Source organism: Rhinopithecus roxellana, chromosome 8 (assembly GCF_007565055.1).
Source record: "Rhinopithecus roxellana isolate Shanxi Qingling chromosome 8, ASM756505v1, whole genome shotgun sequence".
Taxonomy (NCBI): Eukaryota; Metazoa; Chordata; class Mammalia; order Primates; family Cercopithecidae; genus Rhinopithecus; species Rhinopithecus roxellana.
Window position 1 is genome coordinate 64,826,458 of NC_044556.1, and position 23,645 is coordinate 64,850,102.

Genomic DNA, 23,645 nt, shown 5'->3' on the forward strand with positions numbered 1-23,645 from the left:
ATAAAACTTCTTTCCTTTATAAATTATCCAGTCTCAGGTATGTCCTGATGGCAGCATGAGATCAAACTAATACAGTAAATTGGTACTGGAAGTGGGTGCTGCCATAAGGATACCTGAAAATGTGGAAGCAACTTTGGAACTGGTTAACAGGCAAAGGTTAGAACAGTTTAGAGGGCTCAGAAGAAAACAGGAAAATGTGGGAAAGTTTGGAACTTTCTAGAGACTTGGGTGGCTCAGAAGACAGGAAGATGTGGGAAAGTTTGGAACTCCCTAGAGACTTGTTGAATGGCTTTTACCAAAATGGTGACAGTGATATGGACAATGAAGCCCAAGCTGAGGGGTTCTCAGAAGGAGACGACAAACTTCTTGGGAACCGGAGAAAAGGTCACTCTTGTTATACTTTAGCAAGAAGAATGGCAGCATTTTGCCCCTGCCCTAGAGGTCAGTGAAATTCTGAACTTGAGAAAGACATTTTGGAATGGGAACTTATGTTTAAAAGGGAAGCAGAGCATAAAAGTTTGAAAAATTTGCAGCCTGACAATACAATAGAAAAGAAAAACCCATGTCCTGAGGAGAAATTCAAGCAGGCTGCAGAAATTTGCATAAGTAATGAGGATCCAAATGTTAATCACCAAGACAATGGAGAAAATATCACCAGGGCATGTCAGAGATCTTCATGGTAGCCTCTCCCATCACAGGCCCAGAGGCCTAGGAGGAAATAATGGTTTTGTGGGCTCAGGGCCTTGCTGTTTTGTGCAGTCTTGGGACTTGATGCTCTGTGTCCCAGCCATGGCTAAAAGGGGCCAACATATAGCTCAGGCCATTGCTTCAGAGGGTGCAAACCCCAAGTCTCGGTGGCTTACATGTGATGTTGGGCCTGTGGGTGCATAGAAATCAAGAACTGAGGTTAAGGAACCTCTGCCTAGATTTCTGAGGATGTATGGAGATGCCTGGATGTTCAAGCAGAAGTTTGCGGCAGGGGCAGAATGCTTATGGAGAACCTCTGCTAGGGCAGTGTGGAAGGGAAATGTGGGGTGCGAGCCCCCACAAAGAGTCCCCACTAGGGCACTGTGGAGCTGTGAGAAGAGGGTCATCGTTCTCCAGACCCCAGAATAGTACATCCACCGACAGCTTGCACCATGAGCCTGGAAAAGCCACAGACACTCAACACCAGCCATGAAGGAAGCTTGGAGGAAGGTTGTACCCTGCAAAGCCATAGGGGCAGAGCTGCTCAAGGCTGTGGGAGCCCACCTCTTGCATCAGTATGACCTGGATGTGAGACATGGAGTCAAAGGAGATCATTTTGGAACTTTAAGATTTAATGACTGCCCCATTGAATTTTGGACTTACATGGGGCCTGTAGCCCCTTTGTTGTGGTCAATTTCTCCCATTTGTAAAAGGTGTATTTACCCCTTGCCTGTATCACATTGTACATAGCAAGTAACTAACTTGATTTGATTCTACAGGCTCATAGGTGGATGGGACTTGCCTTGTCTGAGATAATACTTTGGACTTGAACATTTGAGTTAATGCTAAAATAAGTTAAGACTTTGGGGGACTGTTAGAAGGACATGATTGTATTTTGAAATGTGAGGACATGAGATTTGGGAGGAGACAGGTAAAATGATTTGGTTTGTCCATGTCCCCACCCAAATCTCATCTTGAATTGTAGTTCCCACAATCCCCATGTGTTGTGGGAGGAACCTGGTAGGAGGTAACTGAATCACGGGGGTGGCTACCTTCATGCTGTTCTCATGATAGTGAGTTCTCACAAGAACTGATGGTTTTATAAGGGGCTCTCCCCCAACTTTGCTCTCACTCATTCTCCTTCTTGCCACTATGTGAAGTAGAATGTGTTTGCTTCGCCTTCCTCCATGACTGTGTTTCCTGAGGCCTCCCCAGCCATGCCGAACAGTGAGTCAATTAAACCTCTTTCCTTTATAAACTACCAGTCTCAGGTTATACCCTTATAGCAGTGTGAGAATGGAGTAATACAAGGACTTTGGCAGAAACTGTCTCTACTACGCATTAAAATGGACAGGAATTGACAAATAAATCAGTGAAACAGAAGAGAAGCCAAAAAAGGAGGCAAGTATTTCTGATTAGTTAACAGGATAAAAATAGCATCTGGAATTAGTAGGAAGTTGATGAATTAGTTAATTGTGTTAAAACAATTGCATATATATTTGCAATAAAATAAGGATACGGTTCCACCTCAGATTTCACACTTAAACACACATGCACACAAATGTGATATTTAGATTAAAGATATTTAGATTTAGAATAAAATCTAGTAGAATGTTTTATAAGGTTCAGATTGGAAAGATCTTTCAAAGGAGAATATGAAACAGAAGCTAAAAAGGCAAAGGTTAAGAGATATGATTATATAAATATTTGCAAAATATACACAGGATATGATAAACTTTCGTAAAACAATAGAAAAAGTTTAAAGATACAATTAAAAAGTCAGCAAAAGCTGTGAACAGTTAATTTACAAAGCAAGTTCTACTTGACTGATACACATTGAAAATGCTGAACTTTTCTCAGTTTTAAGAAGTATGAATTAAAGCCATGATATACTATTTTTCATTTATTAGAAGATCAAAAGTCAAAGACACTGATCATATTATGATAACAAGTGTATGTGTAGATAGGCACTGATTATCATAGATAGGACTGAACCGGAAAACCAATTTTTAGAGTAATTTGGCAATTGTGACCCACATGTATAAGGATGCTTAGTGGAGCACTGTTCTTACAGCAAAAATATCAGAAATAACCTTAAAAATGTTCACTGATCAGGCAATTATTAAATAGAGCCTAGTGGAGTCTTCAGTGGAACATTATGTAACCATTAAAAACATGCTATAGGCTGGGCGTGGTGGCTCACGCCTGTAATTCCAGCACTTTGGGAGGTCGAGGCGGGCGGATCACGAGGTCAGGAGATCCAGACCATCATGACTTTAACACAGTGAAACCCCGCCTGTACTAAAAATACAAAAAATTAGCTGGGCATGGTGGCGGGCGCCTGTAGTCCCAGCTACTCGGGAGGCTGAGGCAGAAGAATGGTGTGAAACTAGGAGGCGGAGCTTGCAGTGAGCTGAGATCACGCCACTGCACTCCAGCCTGGGCGACAGGGCAAGACTCCATCTCAAAAAAAAAAAAAAAAAAACATGCTATAGACCGGGTACGGCGGCTCATGCCTATAATCCCAGCATGGAAAGCTGAGGTGGTGGGATTGCTTGAGCCCACAAGTTTGAGACCAGCCTAGGTAACATAGTGAGACCCCCATCTCTACAAAGAAACAGAAAAAATAGCTGGGCATGGTGGCACATGTCTGTAGTCCCAGTTACTGGGGAGGCTGAGGCAGCAGCAGGATCAGTTGAGCCCAGATGGTGGAGGCAGCAGTGAGCCATGATGGCACAGCCTGGGTGATACGCTGAGACCCTCTCTCAAAAGAAAAAAAAAAAGAGAGAGAAAATGAAAACAGAAACCATGCTAGAGCTATATATACCTGAAAACTATAAATGACTTGGAATGATATAGCTATTATATATTACATAATTAAATTCCAAAGGTTGCAGATATGCATTTTATGAAAATGATCACAATCTAAAATTACAAATAAATAAAATTCCCAATTAGCTTGTGTGTATGTGTTGATTGAGCACAGAAAGTCTGAAAGAAGTCTCAGACCCAAAATGCCCGATTAGAAGCAGCTGTGTTCTAGAGCGCTTATGGAGAGGAATGAAAAAGGGCAAGTGAATTCAGAACTTTCAACTGAGATACCCAGGTTCTTGCATTGGGACTGACTGGACAAACAGCTTGACCCAAGGAGAACGAAGAAAAGCATGAGGGAGTGGAGGGGGTGAAGGCCCACCCGGAAGTGGCAGGGAGCCAAAGAAACCGTCACCTCCAGCCAAGAGAAGCAGTGAGTAATTGTGCTACCCCGCCTGGAAAACCACACTTCTCCCATGGATCTTTGCATGGATCTTTCCACGGATCAGGAGATCCCCTCATGAGGCCACGCCACCAGGGCCTTGGGTCTGATACACAGAGCTGTGTAGAGTCTCGGCAGAGCAGCCACTCAGGCACACACAGAGAACCATGAGTTTTACATACCACAGCTGGGATCCCTGGCAAGGTGGGAAATCTGTCTGTATATATTCCTAGGAAGGGGGCTGATTCCATGGAGCCAAGCAGCATCGTTTTGTAGGCCCTGCTTCCACGGCACCTCACAAGTTAAGACCCACTAGCTTGGAATCCCAGCCAGCCAATGGTGGCAGATTAGAATACACCTGAGATGGGTCCAAGTTCCCAGAGGCAGAAGGGAGGCTACCATCTGTGGTTCAGTAGACTCAGGCACTCCAGCCTGCTGGCTGTGGAGAATAGACAGTTTATGAGGACGGGTCCCCAACAATGCAGAACAGCTGCCTGGTCAGACTGTGACCAGACTGCCTCTTTGGGTGGGACCCGGATCTCATTCCTCCTCACTGGGTGGGACCTCCCAACAGGGGTCTCCAGCCACCTCCTACAGGTACATGCAGGCCAGCAACAGGTCAGTACTCCACCAGAATGCAGCTTCCAGAGGAAGGAGCTGGCTGCCATCTTTGCTGTTTTGTGGCCTTCACTGGTGATACCTCCAGTACAGCAGAAACTGAGGCAGCTGGGGTCTGGAGCAGATTCCCAGTAAACCGCAGCAGCCCTATGGTGGAGTGGCCAGACTGTTAAAAGAAAAACAAACAGAAAACAACAACAACAACATGAACGAAAACGACCCCACAAAAACCTCATTCAGAGGTCAGCAACCTCAAAGACTGAAGATAGATAACTCACAAAGATGAGAAAGAATCAATACAAAAGCACTGAAAACTCAAAAAGTCAGAGCTCCTCTTCTCCAGATGACTGCAACATCCCTCCAGCACGGGCACAGAACCGGGTTGAGGCTGAGATGGCCGAATTGACAGAAGTCAGCTTCAGAAGGTGGATAATAACAAACTTTGCTGAGCTAAAGGAGCATGTTGTAACCCAATGCAAAGAAGCTAAGAATCATGATCAAACAATACAGGAGCTGATAGCCAGAACAGCCAATTTAGAGAGGAAGATAACTGACCTGATGGAGCTGAAAAATACAACATGAGAACATCACAATGCAATCATAAGTATCGACAGCAGAACAGACCAAGCGGAGGAAAGAATCTCAGAGCTTGAAGACTATCTTTCTGAAATAAGACAGTCAGACAAGAATAGAGGGAAAGAAAATGAAAAGGAATGAACAAAACCTCTGGAAAATATGGGATCTCGTAAAGAGACCAAATCTACGACTGATTGGGGTACCTGAAAGAGATGGAGAGGATAGAACCAAGTTGGAAAACATAGTTCAGGATATCATCCAGGAGAACTTCCCCAATCTAGCAAGACAGGCCAACATTCAAACTCCGGAAATGCAAAGAGCCTCAGTAAGATACTCCACAAGAAGATCAACCCCAAGACACATAATCATCAGATTCTCCAAGGTCAAAATGAAAGAAAAAATGTTAAGGACAGCCAGAGAGAAAGGCCAGGTCATCTACAAAGGGAAGCCCATTAGACTAACAGCAAATCTCTCAACTGGGGGCCAATGTTCAACATTCTTAAAGAAAAGAATTTCCAGGCCAGAATTTCATATCTGGCTAAGCTTCATAAGTGAAGGAGAAATAAGATCCTTTTCAGATATGCAAATGCTGAAGAAATTCATCACCACCAGGCCTGCCTTGCAAGAGCTCCTGAAGGAAGCACTAAATATGAAAATAAGAAGCCATTACTGACCACTACAAAAACACACTGAAGTACACAGACTAGTAACACTATGAAGCAACCACATAAACAAGTCTGCAAAATAAGCAGCTAGCATCGTGATGACAGGATCAAATTCACACATAACAATACTAACCTTAAATGTAAATGGACTAAATGCCCCCAATTAAAAGATATAGAATAGCAAACTGGATAAAGAGCCAAAACCTTCAAGAGACCCACCTCACATGCAAAGACACATAGACTCAAAAAAAAAAGGATGGAGGAAAATTTACCAAGCAAATGGAAAACAGAAAAAAAGCAGGGGCTGCAATCCTAGTTTTTGACAAAACAGACTTTATGCCAACAAAGATAAAAAAAGACAAAGAAGGGTATTACATAATGGTAAAGGGTTCAATTCAACAAGAAGACTTAACTATCTTAAATATATATGCACCCAATACAGGAGCATTGAGATTCACAAAGCAAGTGCTTAGAGACCTACAAAGAAACTTAGACTCCCACACAATAATAGTGGGAGACTTTAACACCAATTGACAACATTAGATCATGGAGACAGAAAATTAACAAAGATATTCAGGACCTGAACTCAGCTCTAAAACAAGTGGACCTGATAGATACCTACAGAAATCTCCACCCAAATTCAACAGAATATACATTCTTCTCACCACCACATGACACTTACTCTAAAACTGAGCACATAATTGTAAGTAAAACACTCCTCAGCAAATGCAAAAGAACTGAAATAACAGTCTCTCAGACCACAGAACAATCAAATTAGAATTCAAGATTAAGAAATTCACATAAAAGGCTGGGCGTGGTGGCTCATGCCCGTAATCCCAACATTTTGGGAAGCCGAGGTGGGCGGATCACGAGGTCAGGAGATCAAGACCATCCTGCCTAACATGGTGAAATCCTATCTCTACTAAAAGTACAAAAAATTAGCCAGGCGTGGTGGCACGTGCCTGTAGTCCCAGCTACTTGGGAGGCTGGGGCAGGAGAATTGCTTGAACCCGGGAGGTGGAGGTTGCAGTGAGCCAAGATTGCAGCACTACACTCCAGCCTGGGTGAAAGAGCAAGAGTCCATCTAAAAAAAAAAAAAGAAAAAAGAAAAGAGAAAGAAAGAAAGAAATTCACTCAAAACCACACAACCAGATGGAAATTGAGCAACCTACTCCTGAATGACTTTTAGGTAAACAATGAAATTAAGGCAGAAACCAAAAAGATATTTGAATCTAATGAGAACAAAGAGACAATGTACCAGAATCTCTGAGATGCAGCTAAAGAGTGTTAAGAGGGAAACTTATATAGCACTAAATGCTCAAAAAGCTAGAAGAATATTAAGTTAACAACCTAACATCTCAACTAAAAAGAACTAGAGAACCAAAAATACATAAACCCTAAAGCTTGCAGAAGACAAGAAATAACCAAGATCAGAGCTGAACTGAAGGAGATAGAGGCACAAAAAGCCATTCAAAAAAAATCAATGCGTTCAGGAGCTGGTTTTTTTGAAAAAATTAATAAAACAGATAGAACTCTAGCTAGACTAATAAAGAAGAAAAGAAAGAAGAATCAAATAAACACAATATGAAATAAGGGGAATATCACCACCTGACCCCATAGAAATACAAACAACCATCAGAGAATACTATAAACACCTCTGTGTTTATAAACACAGAGAAATAAGTTAGAAAATCTAGAAAAAATGGATAAATTCCTAGACACATACATCCTCCCAAGACTCAACCAGGAAGAAATTGAATCTCTGAACAGACCAATAATGAGTTCTGAAATTGTAATAAATACCCTACCAACCAAAAAAAAAAAAAAAAAAAAAAAAAAAAGCCCAGGACAAGATGGATTCACAGTGGAATTCTTCCAGAGGTACAAAGAAGAGCTGGTACCATTTCTACTGAAACTATTCCAAAAAACTGAAAAGGAGAGACTCCTCCCTCATTCTGTGAGACTAGCATTATCCTGATACCAAAACCTGGTCGAGATACAGCAAAAAAAGAAAACTTCAGGCCAATGTTTCTGATGAACATCAATGCAAAAATCCTCAATAAAATACTGGCAAATAGAATCCAGCATCACATCAAAATGCTTATCTACCATAATCAAAGTGGTTTCATCCCCAGGATGCAAGGTTGGTTCAACATATTCAAATCAATAAATGTGATTCATCACATAAACAGGGCCAGGCGCGGTGGCTCAAGCCTGAAATCCCAGCACTTTGGGAGGCCGAGATGGGCGGATCACAAGGTCAGGAGATCGAGACCATCCTGGCTAACACGGTGAAATCCCGTCTCTACTAAAAAAATACAAAAAACTAGCCAGGTGAGGTGGTGGGCACCTGTAGTCCCAGCTACTCGGGAGGCTGAAGCAGGAGAATGGTGTAAACCCGGGAGGCGGAGCTTGCAGTGAGCTGAGATCCGGCCACTGCACTCCAGCCTGGGAGACAGAGCGAGACTCTGTCTCAAAAAAAAAAAAAAAAAAAAATCACATAAACAGAACTAAAGAAAAAAACCACATGAATATCTCAATAGATGCAGAAAAGACCTTTGATAAAATTCAACATCCCTTCATGTTAAAAACTCTCGATAAATTAGGTATTGAAGGTACATACCTCAAAGTAATAAGAGCCTGGTATGACAAACCCACAGCCAATATTATACTGAATGGGCAAAAGCTGGAAGCATTTCCCTTGAAAACCAGCACAAGACAAGGATGCCCTCTCTCACCACTCTTATTCAACATAGTATTGGAAGTTCTGGCTAGGGCAATCAGGCAAGATAAAGAAATAAAGGTTCTCAAATAGGAAGAGAGGGAGTCAAATTATTTCTGTCTGTAGAGGATATGATCCTATATCTAGAAAACCTCATCGTCTCAGCCCAAAAGCTTCTTAAGCTGATAAGCAACTTCAGCAAAGTCTCAGGATACAAACTCAATGTGCAAAACTCACAAGCATTCCTATACACCAATGACAGACAGGCAGAGAGCCAAATTATGAATGAACTCCCATTCATGACTGCTACAAAAAGAATAAAATACCTAGGAACACAGCTAACAAGGGAAGTGAAGGACCTCTTCAAAGAGAACTACAAACCACTGCTCAAAATCAGAGAGGACATAAATAAATGGGAAAACATTCCATGCTCATGGATAGGAAGAATCAATATCAGTGAAAATGGTCATACTGCCCAAAGTAATTTATAGATTCAATGCTATTCCCATTAAACTACCATTGACATTCTTCACAGAATTAGAAAAAAAAAAAAACTATTTTAAAATTCATATGGAACCAAAAAAGAGCCTGCATTGCCAAGACAATCCTAAGCAAAAAGAACAAAGCTGGAGGCATCATGTTACCTGACTTCAAACTATACTACAAGGCTACAGTAACCAAAACAGCATGGTACCAGTATAAGAACAGACACATACACCAATGGAACAGAACAGAGAACTCAGAAATAAGGCCCTTACCTACAATCCTGTGATCTTTGACAAATTTGACAAAAACAAGTAATGGGGGAAGGACTCCCTATTTAATAAATGGTGGTGGGAGTACTGGCTAGCCATATGCAGAAAATTGAAACTGGACCCCTTCCTTACAACATATACAAAATTTAACTCAAGATGGATTAAATACTTCAAGGTAAAACCCAAAACTTAGAAGAAAATCTAGCAATACCATTCAGGACATAGGCATAGGCAAAGATTTAATGATGAAAATGCCAAAAGTAATTACAACAAAAGCAAAAATTGACAAATGGGATCTAATTAAACTAAAGAGCTTCTGCACAGCAAAAGAAACTATCATCAGAGTGAACTGATAACCTACAGGAGAAAATTTTTTCTATCTATCCATCTGACAAAAGTCTAATATCCAGAGTCTACAAGGAACTTAAACAAATTTACAAGAAAAAAACAAGCAACCACATTATAAACTGGGCAAAGGACATGAACAGGCACTTCTCAAAAGAAGACATACATGTGGCCAAAAACCATATTGAAAAAAAGCTCAATATCACTAATCATTGCAGAAATGCAAATCAAAACCACATTGAGATATCCTCTTGTGCCAGTTAGAATGACTATTGTTAAAAAGTCAAAAAACAACAGATGCTGGTGAGGTTGCAGAGAAAAAGGAATGCTTTTACACTGTTGGTGGGAGTGTAAATTAGTTCAACCATTGTGGAAGACAGTGTGGTGATTCCTCAAAGACATAGAGGCAGAAATACCTTTTGGTCCAGCAATCCCATTACTGGATATATACCCAAAGGAATATAAATCTTTTATAAAGATACATGCCCACATATGTTCACTGCAGCACATTCACAATAGTAAAGACATAGAATCAACTTAAATGCCCATCAATGATAGACTGGGTAAAGAAAAATGTGGTACATATACACCCTGGAATACTATGCATCCATAAAAAGGAACAAGATTATGTCCTTTGCAGGGACATGGATGGAGTTGGAGGTCATTGTCCTCAGCAAACTAATGCGGGAACAGAAAAACAGACACCACATGTTCTCACTTATAAGCAGGAGCTGAATGATGAGAACACACGGACACATGGGGGAGAACAAAGAACAAAACACACTGGGGCCTATTGGAATGCAGTGGGGAGAGAGAACATTAGGAAGATTAGCTAATGGATGCTAGGCTTAATACCTGGGTGATGGGGTGATCTGTGCAGCAAACCACCATGGCACACAGTTACATATATAACAAACCTTCCTATCCTTCACATACATCCCTGAACTTAAAAGTTGAAGAAGAAGAAAGTCTCACTAAGGCAATACTTCCAAGAGAGCTTTCTGTAATAATGGAAGTATTCTATATCTGTGCTGCTCAATATGGTAGCCACTAGCAACATGTGGCTTGAGCACTTCAAATGTAGCCACTGTGACTGAGGGAATGAATTTTTTTAAAACGTATATGTAAATAGCCATATGTGGCCAGTGGCTACCATGTTAGATAGCACAGTACTGAGGTTTTAACATCTGAAAGGTAGAGTGTAAGTAGTCAGGTGGTGGCTTTTATGTCTGATTTCACAGACCTTAAAAAAAGTGGGGGGCAATGTGATAATAAGTAATGTCTACTCTCTTGACCTGATGAGATTCTGTCTTCTGGGGAACTTATATGTGAGACTTAGACTCACTCTGTACAAAGAAAAGCAATCTATGTTCAAAGGACCATTTCTGGTCTCCTTTTTAAAGGCAAGATATGGTCACAGCAGATACCTAGGAGTTTCAAGAATTCTTCTCTATGAGGAAGGTTCAACAACTTACTCTTCATTCAAGGTCTCAATAGTCCCAAATTGTATTAAGCATAGTACTCATTCAAAACTACTTGTCATACTTCCAGGATTGTCACTGTGTGTACTCTAAAATAACCTCTTAGGAAAACCATGCTAAGAAAAAGATAATCTCCTCCTTTGGAATACTGCAATAGCCTCCTAACTGGTCACTCTACTTCCACTTTACCCATCACTCCCATCCATTCTTCTCTTTGCTGACAAAGAAATGTCTCTAAAATATTTGTCTGGCTATCCTATTTCTCAGCTCAAATTCTAATAGTCTCAGACTCCATTGCCATTGCTATTACCTTAGTTCTGCCTTTATGGGCTCTAACTTGGACTTCTACAACTATCTGTCTAATGGTCACCTGCCTCTAGCTTTGAACTGCCCAATCTATTCTCTTCACAGCTACCAAATACATCTGTTTAAAACTCAAATCTTAAAATACTTTTGCTATACTTTTACTTAAATCCATCAATGACTACCCTCTGCCCATAGCAGAGATTCTTAGTATGCTGTAAATGGGTTACAGGTGAGCCAAGATATTGATCCTTTTAGCAGTAAAAGCAGTCAGGTAGGGCCTGGAGCTATTGGAGCTATGTCACTTTCCATCATAAGCAGCTTTGTCACATTTTAAAATAATCTATTATCAATCTAATTGACTGACATTTTGTATTTTAGTTAAAAACACACACACACACACACACAGGCCAGGCACAGTGGCTCACGCCTGTAGTCCCAGCATTTTGGGAGGCCAAGGCAAGCAGATCACAAGGTCAGGAGATCGAGACCATCCTGGCTAAAATAGTGAAACCCTATCTCTACTAAAAGTACAAAAAAAAATTAGCCAGGCATGGTGGCAGGCACCCGTAGTCCCAGCTACTCCTGAGGCTGAGGGAGGAGAATGGCGTGGACCTGGGAGGTAGAGCTTGCAGTGAGCCGAGATCACGCCACTACACTTCAGCCTGGGCGACAGAGCAAGACTCCGTCTCAAGAAAAAAAAAAAAAAATGTATCATCTTAACCATTTTTAAGTGGACAGTTCAGTAGTGTTAAGTGTACTCACAATGTTGTAAATAAATAAATAAATAAATAAATAAATAAATAAATAAATAAAAGATCTCTAGAACTTCATCTTGCAAATCTGAAACTCTGTATCATGAAACAATTCCCATTTTCCCTTCCCTCAGCCTCTGGTAACCGCCATTTTATTTTTTGTTTCTATAAATGACTACTTTAGCTTTCTCATGTAAGTGGAATCATACAGAAGTTGTCTTTTTGTGACTGGCATATTTCACTTAGCATAATTTAACAAGGTTCATTCATGTTATAGCATGTGACATTTCCTTGATTTTAATGGCTAAACAGTATTCCATTGTGTGTATTATACCACATTTTGTTTATCTATTCCTCCATCGATGGGCATCTGGGTTGCTTCCAACCTCTTGGCTACTGTGAACTGTCTATGAACATGGGTGTGCAAACATCTCTTCAAGACCCTGCTTTTAATTCTTTTGTATATATACCCTGAAGTGAGATTACTGGATCATATAATTTTTTTAAAAAGTTTGAGGAACTCTATTTTTTTTCCATAGTGGTTGTACCATCTTATCATCCCACCAACAGTGCACAAAAGTTTCTAATTCTCCACATCCTCACCATATCCTGTTACTTTGGTTTTTTTTTGATAGTAGCCATTTCTAATAAGTGTAACATTTCATGTTTTGGTTTGCATCACTCTGATGATTAGCGATGTTCAGCATCTTTTCATATTCTTTTTGGTCATCTGTATATCATCCTTGAAGAAATGTATACTTAAGTCCTTTGCTTATCTTAAATAGGATTCATTTTTTGTTGTTGTTGTTATTGAGCTGCAGGAATTCTTTATATATTCTAGATATTAATCCCATATCAGATACATGATTTGCAAATATTTTCTCCCATTTTGAAAGTTGCCTTTTCACCCTGTTGATTGTGTCCTTTGATGCACAAAGTTTTTAAGCTTAGTGTAGCACCATTTGTCCACTTTTGCTTCTGCTGCCTATGCTTTTGGTGTCATATCCAAAAGCATGCAAGTCCAATGTCATGAAGCTTTTCTCCTATATTTTCTTCTAGAAGTTTTAGTGTTAGGTGCTGCATTTAGGTCTTTATTTAACTTTTGCATATGGTGTGAGGATTCAATTTCATTCTTTTGCATATGGATAGCCATTTCCTCTAACATCACATGTTGAAGAAGCTGTCTTTTCCCCCAAAGAATGCTCCTCGCACACTTGCTGAAGACCATCTTGACCATATATGTGAGGGTTTACTTATCAGCTATCTATTCCATTCCATTGGTTTGCTTGTCTTTATGCCAATATCATACAGTTTGGGTTATTATAGCTTTGCAATATGCTTTGAAATCAGAAAGTGTGAATCTTCTAACTTTTTTCTTCTTTTCCAAAATTGTTTTAGCTGTTTGGGGTCCATATCTCTCTTTTTTTTTTTTATGTACACTATTATGCCAACAAAAAAAAAAAGAAAAAGAAAAAGACTGTGAATCATTGAGCCTTACAGGAGAATGGCCTTCAAATTTTTTGTTCATATATGCCCCAAAACAATTTTTTAGTATGTATCCCTTGCAAAAAATATGTAATTTCAGTTATACTATAAACATGCACATTTAAAAATAAAACTATCATTACTTTTTAAAACTTAGTGGATTCTAAACACTATAGGGAAATGATACCCACCAACATCTATTAAAAAAAAAAAAATGCTGATCTTCTCAACAGTTTTTACAAGTCCTTCATTCTCCTTGAATACTTATTTCTATTCTACTTTCTCCACAGAATGCTATTCTAATAAACATAGATTTTTATTATTATCAGTACAAAACTTTCTCTGAAAAAAGGATATGAATTGAGAAAACATTTTCCTGTGATCATAAGACTCTTAAGTATTAACAATTTTCTTCTTGCTGGAGTTATTGCAATTACTATAAGTAAATAAATGAGGAAAACAACATAAATGTACCATATATCTTGATAATTAAACAAAAAGTAAAATTGGAAAACTCATTAATAAAATGAATGGAGGAATTCACAGCACTTTGATTAAACGGGAGGGTTTTTTTACACCTTGAAGCAACTTACTATGATAAGATTACAAACGTGTCAGAGGTAAAGTGGGAGAAGGCGGGGTGGGACAGTAGGCACTTTCACAGGTACATGTGGAAAATGATTTACTTAAAATCATCTGTTCCCAAGCAACCTTTAAAAATTTCCGTGATCCCAGGGTACTCTTACTTCAATCTAAAGACCCTGCTACTGAATAAAATCTAAACTCCTTCACCAACCTCTTCAATTTTATCTCTTACCATATCCCACCCTACCACCACAATTTACTATTTGTAGCTTTCTGAATCCCATACTGTTTCACATCTGTTGTCTATCTTCTCTCCATCTGATGGACACCTTTAAGCTATTAATGTGAAAATATCACCTCCTATATGAAGACTTTCTGGGTTTCCTGGATAGACTAGACCAACACTCCTTCATTCTCCCCCATCGTGTGCCATATCATAGCATAACACCCCTGACAAGTGTTTCACATATGTATCTTCTTTTATTAGCTGAAAATTGCTTGAGGGACTTATTTTATTTATCTTTTAACTAATTTTGTGCTTAGAACATAGTGGATGCTCAATAAATATTAGCTGAATGAAGAAATTGAAGAACACTCAAATCTCAGTTTCCTCACCGGTAAAATTTTATCTGTATGATCCTCTTCCAATTTTAAAGAAACCAAACAACTCTATATATTTTCTTAAATTTCTATAAATGTTCTATTTTCAGATTATTTTCTCTCCTAGTATGATCTCAAACTAGAGAAAATATTTTTACTACATATAAAAAATAGAGTATTTCATATCCTTTGTGATATTCCATTATGTAAAGTGATTCTATGATTTTAGGTTATCCTAAATAAAGCACATTTTTCTCAGAGATTGCTTAAAAACATGAATTGATTATTTCAACATAATTCCCTACATGCTTTATATTCTGGTTGGTAAAAGAGGCAAGAAGGAAAGCTGTTCTACATTTTTAGTATGTCAACAAGAAATTATTTTACTATTAGGTAAATCAAGAAATCTACAATATTATAATACCCAAATTATCTCCAACTATTCTGGCTCGCCCTCTCTGTTCATGTATTTATTTATTTATTTATATGTTTGCCCAATTCAACTGTAAATTTCAGCAAGTGCTGGTCTAGTCATTGGAAATTATGTCACTGTAGGTTAAATGGGGACCCATAAAGTAGGGACCTATACTCTACCCATCCCTGCAATTTCAAAGTAATAAACCAGGGAGAGTGGCTCATGCCTATAATTCCAGCACTTTGGGAGTTCAGGTGGGAGGATCACTTAAGCCCAGGAGTTCAAGACTAGCTTGGGCAACACAGCAAGACACCATCTCAACAAAAACTGAAAAAATTATATGGGCATGGTGGTGCATACTTGTAGTCCTAGCAACACAGGAGACTGAGGTGGGAGGATCCCTTGAATGCAGGAGTTTGAGGCTGCAGTGAACTATGATCACGCCACTGCACTCTGGCCTGGGCAACAGAGTGAGGCCCTGTCTCCAAAAAACAAAAGCAAAACAAACAAAAAAGCCACAAAGCAGTAAGACCAGACTTCATGTCTTAAGTAGACAGTATTTACTGTACAAAAACAATTTTTTTTTGTTTTCTGTTTTTTGTTTTTTGTTTTGTTTTGTTTTTTTGAGACGGAGTCTCACTCTGTCGCCCAGGCTGGAGTGCGGTGGTGTGTTCTCGGCTCACTGCAAGCTCCACCTCCTGGGTTCATGCCATTCTCCTGCTTCATCTTCCCAAGTAGCTGGGACTACAGGTGCCCACCACTGTATAAAAACAATTATTAACAGTTGTCATTAATGTAAACATTGGGAAAGGGTAGGGCTCAGCATCTTTTAAAGCTATAGAGGACCGTCTTCTTTTGTAATTAAATATACAAAGTAACATAAAGTCATACCTTGATAATTCAAATATAGAAGAGATATCACTGTATCTCTAGCAGCTGTCCACATTAAAAGTAATTTTTTTTCTGTACAAATATCTTTATTTTCATACTTAAAAAGAATCACATACTCATTCCAACAGTTTTACCAGGTTTGGCCAACCCAATAAGTTACACACTCAGGTACCTGGAAGGTTATTGGACAGCTCCTTAACCGAATGAGTCAGGGCAAAGAGGTCACTTTCCCCACAGCCAGACTCTGGATTTGCCTCCTGGGAGGACACCACGCCTGGCACAATCGAACCTTGCCTCCAGATTATGAACCAGTATAAGTAACACAATTCTCGTGGCTACTTTCACTTCAGAGTGTCATGTTTATTGATGTGGAGCTTTCTGAGTAGGGAGGTTAAGGCACACCTACTCAGTAAAACAAATATTTCTTGTAGTGTTCTAGATTGAGGGCAGCAGTCAATGGTAAAATAAACCTCGGTAGCATGTTCCTCACAGGTTATACGGCAGCACTGGCTCAAGGATTTCTCCCCCTGCACGATTCCTAAGAGTGTTTTGCTAGTTGATTCTTTGTTTTGGCAATTTGATGGTTTTGATGAATTTGCTGTGATCCAGGGGTATTCAAGTACTTCTCTGAGCACTGGCCTCTGGCTGGGATTACGCTTCAACAGTCTTGAAATGAGGTCCCTGGCTCCCTCTGTTACAAAGTCAGGGAACGTGAATTCTTAACCAATGATATTCACATTGGGTTTCTTGGTATGTGTCTGCCTCAAAAGGAAACTTCCCAACTAAAAATTCATAGCAAAGAACTCCAGGGCTCCAAGAGATCCACCTTCTCATCATGCATCTGACCTTCAATCATTTCGGGGGACAGGTAGTCCAGGGTGCCACAGAGAATGGTCCTCCCGGAAGATGGAGCATGTACTGACCACCCAAAATTTGCAATTTTAAGCTATCCAGCTGATCCAAGAAGTAAGTTCTCTGGCTTAATGTCTCTATGAATAACTGTCTTTGAATGACAGTAAGACAGGGCATTTGCCAATTCTGTGATACAAGTAGCAGTTCTCTGCTCATCAAACTTTGAAAGTTTCTGAAGTTCTCTATCGACTGTTTCAAGTGATGTATATCCCAGAATTAGGTAGACTCTGGTGGCATCATGGAAATAACCATACAGTCTGATTATATCAGGATGTTGAAGGTGGGACTGTATTTCTACTTCTCTTCTGAGTTGATGCTCCACTCCTGCTTTCTCCAGCTGAGCTTTAAATAACACTTTAAGAGCCAGAATAAACTTGCTTTGTTTTTCTCTTGCCAAATAAACATTACCAAACTTTCCTTTACCCAGAGGGCCACCAATTTCAAAGTCTTTCAAAGCCCATTGCCTCTTTTTTGATTCTTCATTTTTCTGTTTTGACGCCAGTTCCTCCTCAGGATTATTTTCAGGTGCTGACAGCGGGGGCTGCTTGTTCTTTTGGGTGTTATTCAGTGGAGTACACTGGATGACAGGATGAGGTACACTGGTACCCTGCAATTGCTTCTGCTTCTGATTCTGAACTGGCTTGTGACTGGAGACAAGCTTTTGTGCTTGCAAAGGAACACGCTGGGAAGAATTTGAAGGACACAAGACCCACTGAGCCTGGCCACTATTTGCAAGTAATGGATTCTGACAAGGAAACTGCTGAGTCACGAGAACATGTTTTGGACCTCCAACTGGAGATGTAGCCTTAACAGGCCCTGAAATGCAGTTTTCTTTAGATTGGTCCATGATGCCTGTGATCCTAGGACCTGAGTCTTCCAAGAGCTCAGCCCAATAAAAGTACTTTTAAACCAACTGATACACCTCTATAATTCACAAGTAATTGGGGTGTTTTATGTTTTTACATATCCTCTAGAGATGAGCTGGGTTAAGAAATTAAAACTATATCAGCTAAAAAAAATGTAAGATGATCTCATGATTTCTGCTTCCCAATAAACATTTATAACATTAATAAGTAAAGTAAAGAAAAGCAAAGGCAAATATCGTCAGCAGTTTAAGTCAGGTCCCATTTACCTGCTCTGCTAATTTCATTTTTTCTCTGTAAAATTTCACTGTACAAAAGTTTACATTCAAAACTCTTTATATTATGGCTTGGCCTCGCCTATCTTAAAAGTGCTCAGAACACTTACATTAGCCTATAGTTGGGCAAAATCTTCTAACACAAAGTCTATTTTATAAGGAAGTGTTGAAAATATCTCATGTAATTTCTTGAATACTGTACACTGTAGAGTACAGTCTCTCATATTTGCTGCTGCTACCCAGCATCATAAAAGAGTATCTTACCCATTATAGCACTAGCTCTGGAAAAGATCGAGGTGCAAAACTTGAAGTATGGTTTCTACAAAGTACACATTGCTTTCACATTACTGTAAAGCTAAAAAATTGGAAGCCAAACCATCATAAGTCTGAGATCATCTGTACAGGTTTTGCAAAGGGCCTCACTGGTGAAGAGGTCCATTCTGTTCATTTTCTACATGAATTGATCATAGCCACAATAATATCAACATACACAAACTCAAGAATTTGATTTAGAAGAGTAGTACATTAAACCGTATTTGTAAATCTATAGGTATAGTGCAAATTAATCTAGATGTTTGGGGTGTATTTATATCCCTAACTGCCTGTGTAAGTTGGACACGTATTCAATCTGTATGTACCTGAGTTTTAGCAACTATAATTGTGCCATACTATATTATAGCCATTAGCCACATTTGGCTACCTAAATTTAAATTAATTAAAATTAACTTGAATTTTAAAAATTCAGTTCCTCAGTTGCACTGGCCACATTTCAAAGGCTCAATAAACACATGTGCCTAGACTGGACAGTATAGATATAATGATGAAAATAAACAGGATGATATGATTGACAACAACAAGTGGGAACAAGGGGGTTGTATTGACTACTTTAGATCAGGTGGTCAGAAAAGGCTGCCCTGAGTTGACATTTGAGCTGAGACTTGAATGACAAGATGCAACTAGCATGCAAAGATCTGCAAAAAGCATCCAAGGCATAGACAACAGTGAGGGCAAAAACCTCAGCCACAAATGTGGTTGGCTGGTTTAACAACAAAAAAGAGTGTCTGAAGCATAAGAAATAAGGGGAGAGGTGTATAAGGTCCAAGAAATGGCAGGAAGCAGAGTCTCAAGGGCCTTATACACCATTTAAGAACTTTGGATTTTATGTTAAGTGCAATCAAAAACCATAGAGGGGTATAAAAAGGGCAATGTTAGACTGGGTGCGGTAGCTCATGACTGTAATCCCAGCACTTTGGGAGGCTGAGGCAGGTGGATCACAAGGTCAGGAGTTCAAGACCAGCCTGGCCAACATAGTGAAACCCCATCTCTACTAAAAATACAAATATTAGCCGGGCATGGTGGCGCATGCCTGTAGTCCCAGCTACTTGGGAGGCTGAGGCAGAATTGCTTGAACCCGGGAGGTGGAGGTTGCAGTGAGCCGAGATCATGCCACCACACTCCAGCTTGGGCAACAGAGTGAGACCTCATATCAAAAAAAAAAAAAAAAAAAAAAAAAGGCAATGTTGTGATCTAAATTATGTCTTAAAAGCTCACTCTACCTATTGTTGAGAATTATTATGGGAAACCAAGAGCGAAAGCAGGAAGATCTGCTAGAAGAAGTCACATATCATATCATAGCCCAGGTTGAGAAAAGATCATGGCCTGGACCAGGAGAGTGGTAGAGGGATAAAGAAAATCTGTTCCTTTTTTCTACATTCCCTATCTACAATCCTGCATCTGCTATCCTTCACAGCCAAGCTCCTTGAAATAGTATACTTCACTTTTTAACCGCTTATCCTATAAATATGCTTTCTGCCTCCACTATCCTACTGAAACTGTCCTAAGGTCCAAGTTACTTCCACCTTCCCAAAACCAATGAGCACTTTTCTATCCTTTTCTTACCTGACCCCTGCTGCATTTGCAAAGCTGCTGACCATTCTTCACCTTCATCAAGTTCTTGCCTTCCTCAGTTCCAAGAGCCTTACTCTCACCTGATTTTCCTCTTTTACTCCTTCTCAGTCTTCTTCCCAGTAACCTCTACTTGACTTTTAAACACCAGTGCTCCTCTAAGTTTACAGCTTTAGTACTCAGTGCATTTTACAACATACATAATCCTTGAGACTCAATTACACTTTTTGCTGTTAGCTCCCCAATTAACATCTCTGGCCCAGTACTCCCTATTGTTTAGACTATCTATATCTGGTGTTCAACCAGATGTCCTTACTTGGACATACTGTAAACATTTAAAATGTGAAAGGTTGAAAATCTGTATCCTTTATTCTCTTAATATATACACTTGTCCAAACCACAAGCTAAAGACTTCCTAAACTCCCCTTCACTTACTAGTTACAATGCTCATCACCAGACCTTCACAAGGTCCCGCAGATTCTAACTCCTTTATGTCTTTCTAATCTAGTCCTTCATCTTCATCCTGCTAAGGTTCTTAATTCAAGCTCACATCATTTCTTGCTTGGATTACTGGAAGAGCTTCCCAATCCATTTCTCTTCTTCCAATCTCTCCTCCACTTTGCTACCAGAGCACATTACGGGTCTTCAACAAACGTTATTGATTACATTAAGTACAAATCTGACAATGTCATTTCTCTACTTAAACTTTCAGAGAAACCCACAACTTTCACAAGGCTTCTCATGGTCTAGCTCCTTATCACTATTACTGCCTCATTGCCCCAATTCTTCCTCTCCCATCCTCCTCTCCAGCCACTCAGCTTTTCTTAGTTCTCTAAATACTATGCCATTTCAGTCCTCCCTTCCTCTGCACATGCTATTACCGCTCCTTTACTCCTCTAACTAGTACTTCAAAGGTAGGCTTAAGTATCACCACTTGAAGAAAATGCCTCATAGCTATCTCAATCACACTGAATGGAAGTTAATGATTTGTCTGTAAACCGTAAGTTCCTAGAGGCAGGGTCCACCAACCTTATTTGGTTTGTAGCACCAATGACTGGCACAGAGTATGTAATCATTCACAGATGGGTTTGATTTGATATCTTCTAAATTTGTTTTAAAGGGAGAAGAGCTTAGTGGGCCTTATATCACCATTCCGGCATAGCACAGAGTGAGGATGCTGTACTACAAAGCCAAATGTGCTTCATGTTGGAAACGCAAAAATAAAATAAAATAAAATAAAATAAAATAAAATAAAACACAAGGCACACCCTTTCAAAAGATGAAATGTAGGAAATTCTGAGAGCCTATGTAAAATCTAATAAACCAGCCTTGGAACTTTACACTACGTGGGGAAAGGCTTATTTAACACTTTGATGATAAAAATAGGTGGCAGGCTTCTCATCCCAATAAAGCAAAGTAACCTTTCTTGGCTATGTCACTGTAATTTTAGTTCCTAATGTAGATTCTCGTTCACTTCCTGACAGGTTATTTTCCTTCTTTGAGAGACTCTTACCACCTTAAGAGTCACTCATTTGTCAGTCAGCCATTTGTTCTCAAAATCTGAATGGGGGAAACGCGGATGAAAGAAGGGAGAGTGTGGGGGGATGATCAACACTTTCGGAACGGGAGGTGGCAGAAGGCCACAGTCCCCGGGATGGAAGAGTGGGCGCTGGGGCAATACCAGAGTGGAGCGCTGACATGTGGCAAGGAACGGGGAGGATGCGATCACGGAGCAGGCAACATGAAACAGGGGACAACCCCAGGCTGAAGATGGGAGACGGAGAAGATACTGAGAGAGAAAGCTAGGAATGTGGGGGGAGGGGGGAGGGAGGAAGTGGTGACAGGCAGAGGCGAGAGGAAACAAGACGCAGCTTTGGGCCAGGAATCAGAGGGGCTGAGGAGAATAGCTGGGTCGAGAGGAAGACAACACAAATGGGGCTTCAGGACGAGGTGGGCAGGCGGTCATCCCGGAACAGAGGGGAGGCACGGGGAGAACTGGGGGTCCAGAGGGCAGAGTCAGGAGGCGCAGAGCGAGTAGGAGACCGGAACCCGCCGAGCAGAGGCCGCGGGTGACGGGGGAAGGAACGGCGAGGCGAGAGACACTTACTGGGGTCCCTCCGCACGGCGCCGCTGGGGATCTCCTCCCGCAGGTGAGGAAAGAGGAAGTCCCGGGCGGCCTGGAGGTCCTGGAAGTAGCAGAACTGGACAATGGAGCAGGCCATGGCTCCAGGGAACCCCACTACGGCACTCACCTTACCTCACCACGCCCTGCCCCCTCCACCCCACTGCGGCCGCCGCCGAGCCCCAATAGCTCTAGCCAAGCAGAAGGCGGAGAAACCAAACCGGAAGCTGTCCCTGACACGGGTCCGCTGTCTCGGAGTACTGCGCAGGCGCAGGCTGGCCCGGGCGCCTAGGGAGGGCTGGCCTGGGTCACGTGATGAGGACGCCGCTGCTGCAGGTGGAGCCAAAGTCTACGTGGAGGCTTGGGGCAGATTCTCAGTCCCAGTTCTGCGTCTACACCAAGGAATGAACCCTTTCATTCATTCTGGCTTTTAGCCAGAGGTGTTCTAATTGGACTTGTCCGCGCAGGCCTTTGACTCATTCAACCAATCTTATTGATGCCCTAATATTGGCACGATCTTGATGTTTCACAGAAAATAATTCGTTTTAAACTAGTGGCAGGCCAGTGGGGGACTGTATCCTGCAAGAGTCGGATTTTGAAAAGATTAATTGCTCTTCCGGAGATTAGCCCCGTCAAGGCTGGCTTTAGCTCCTGCTATAAATTTCCATAGTACTATGCAAGCCCAGTATAGTACTTGTTAAAGTGTATTATACTCTTATGTTTTCATTATTCATCTGGTTTTTAATTCATGCATTCATCCATCCATTCAATAAATATTTGTTAGTCTTTTAAATGCCAGCCACGCAGGGTGCTGAGCATTAGAGAACAAAAGAGAAGAAATACCTTTTCCCAGAAAGTAAGAGTTCTAGTGACTGATACAGAGAGTAAGCAATTAATTACAGTAGTTCCCTTTAATCCAAGGGGATATGTTCTAAGACCCCCAGTGGATGACTGAAACCATGGATAGTACTGAAACCTATGTATGTGTGTTATGTTTTTACCTGTACATACATATGATAAAGTTTAATTTACAAATTAGGCACAGTGAATTATTAACAATAACTAATAATTAAAATGAATAATTATGTGGCAAATGAACCCATGGATAAAAGGGGGGACTACTCAACTATTTAACTGAAATTGTGATCATGCTAGTAAGTGCTTCATAAATATTTGCTGAAGAAATAAATGGAATGTGTACATAAAGTAAATGGAATAACCTGTTTCTTTTACAAAGCACTGTTTTTGAAAGTACTTTACATTGTCCATTTGGAAAGTCACAAATGCCATCTAAAAATAGGGTGTCTTGTCTCATTTTTTAAATGAAGAAATTGAGTCGTCTCTGAGCAGACTTTATTTTTCCAAAAAGTGAAAACAAAAAAGTGTATTTTAATGTGAGCACAAAGACCTGTAGGCACTTACACATTCCCCA

At 40.4% G+C, this 23,645-nt stretch overlaps 1 protein-coding gene and 1 pseudogene across 1 annotated transcript in view; both read right to left on the minus strand.

The window, feature by feature from the left end:
• RAB3GAP2 (RAB3 GTPase activating non-catalytic protein subunit 2) overlaps positions 1-22,429 on the minus strand; it is a 117,493-nt gene extending 95,064 nt beyond the window's left edge. The window contains 1 exon segment of the mRNA XM_010368081.2: positions 22,199-22,429. Coding sequence (XP_010366383.1) covers positions 22,199-22,313 — 115 coding nt within the window. The 5' untranslated portion in view covers positions 22,314-22,429.
• On the minus strand, positions 16,311-18,043 carry LOC104666099 (annotated as a pseudogene).
• Positions 22,430-23,645: the final 1,216 nt, after the last annotated feature.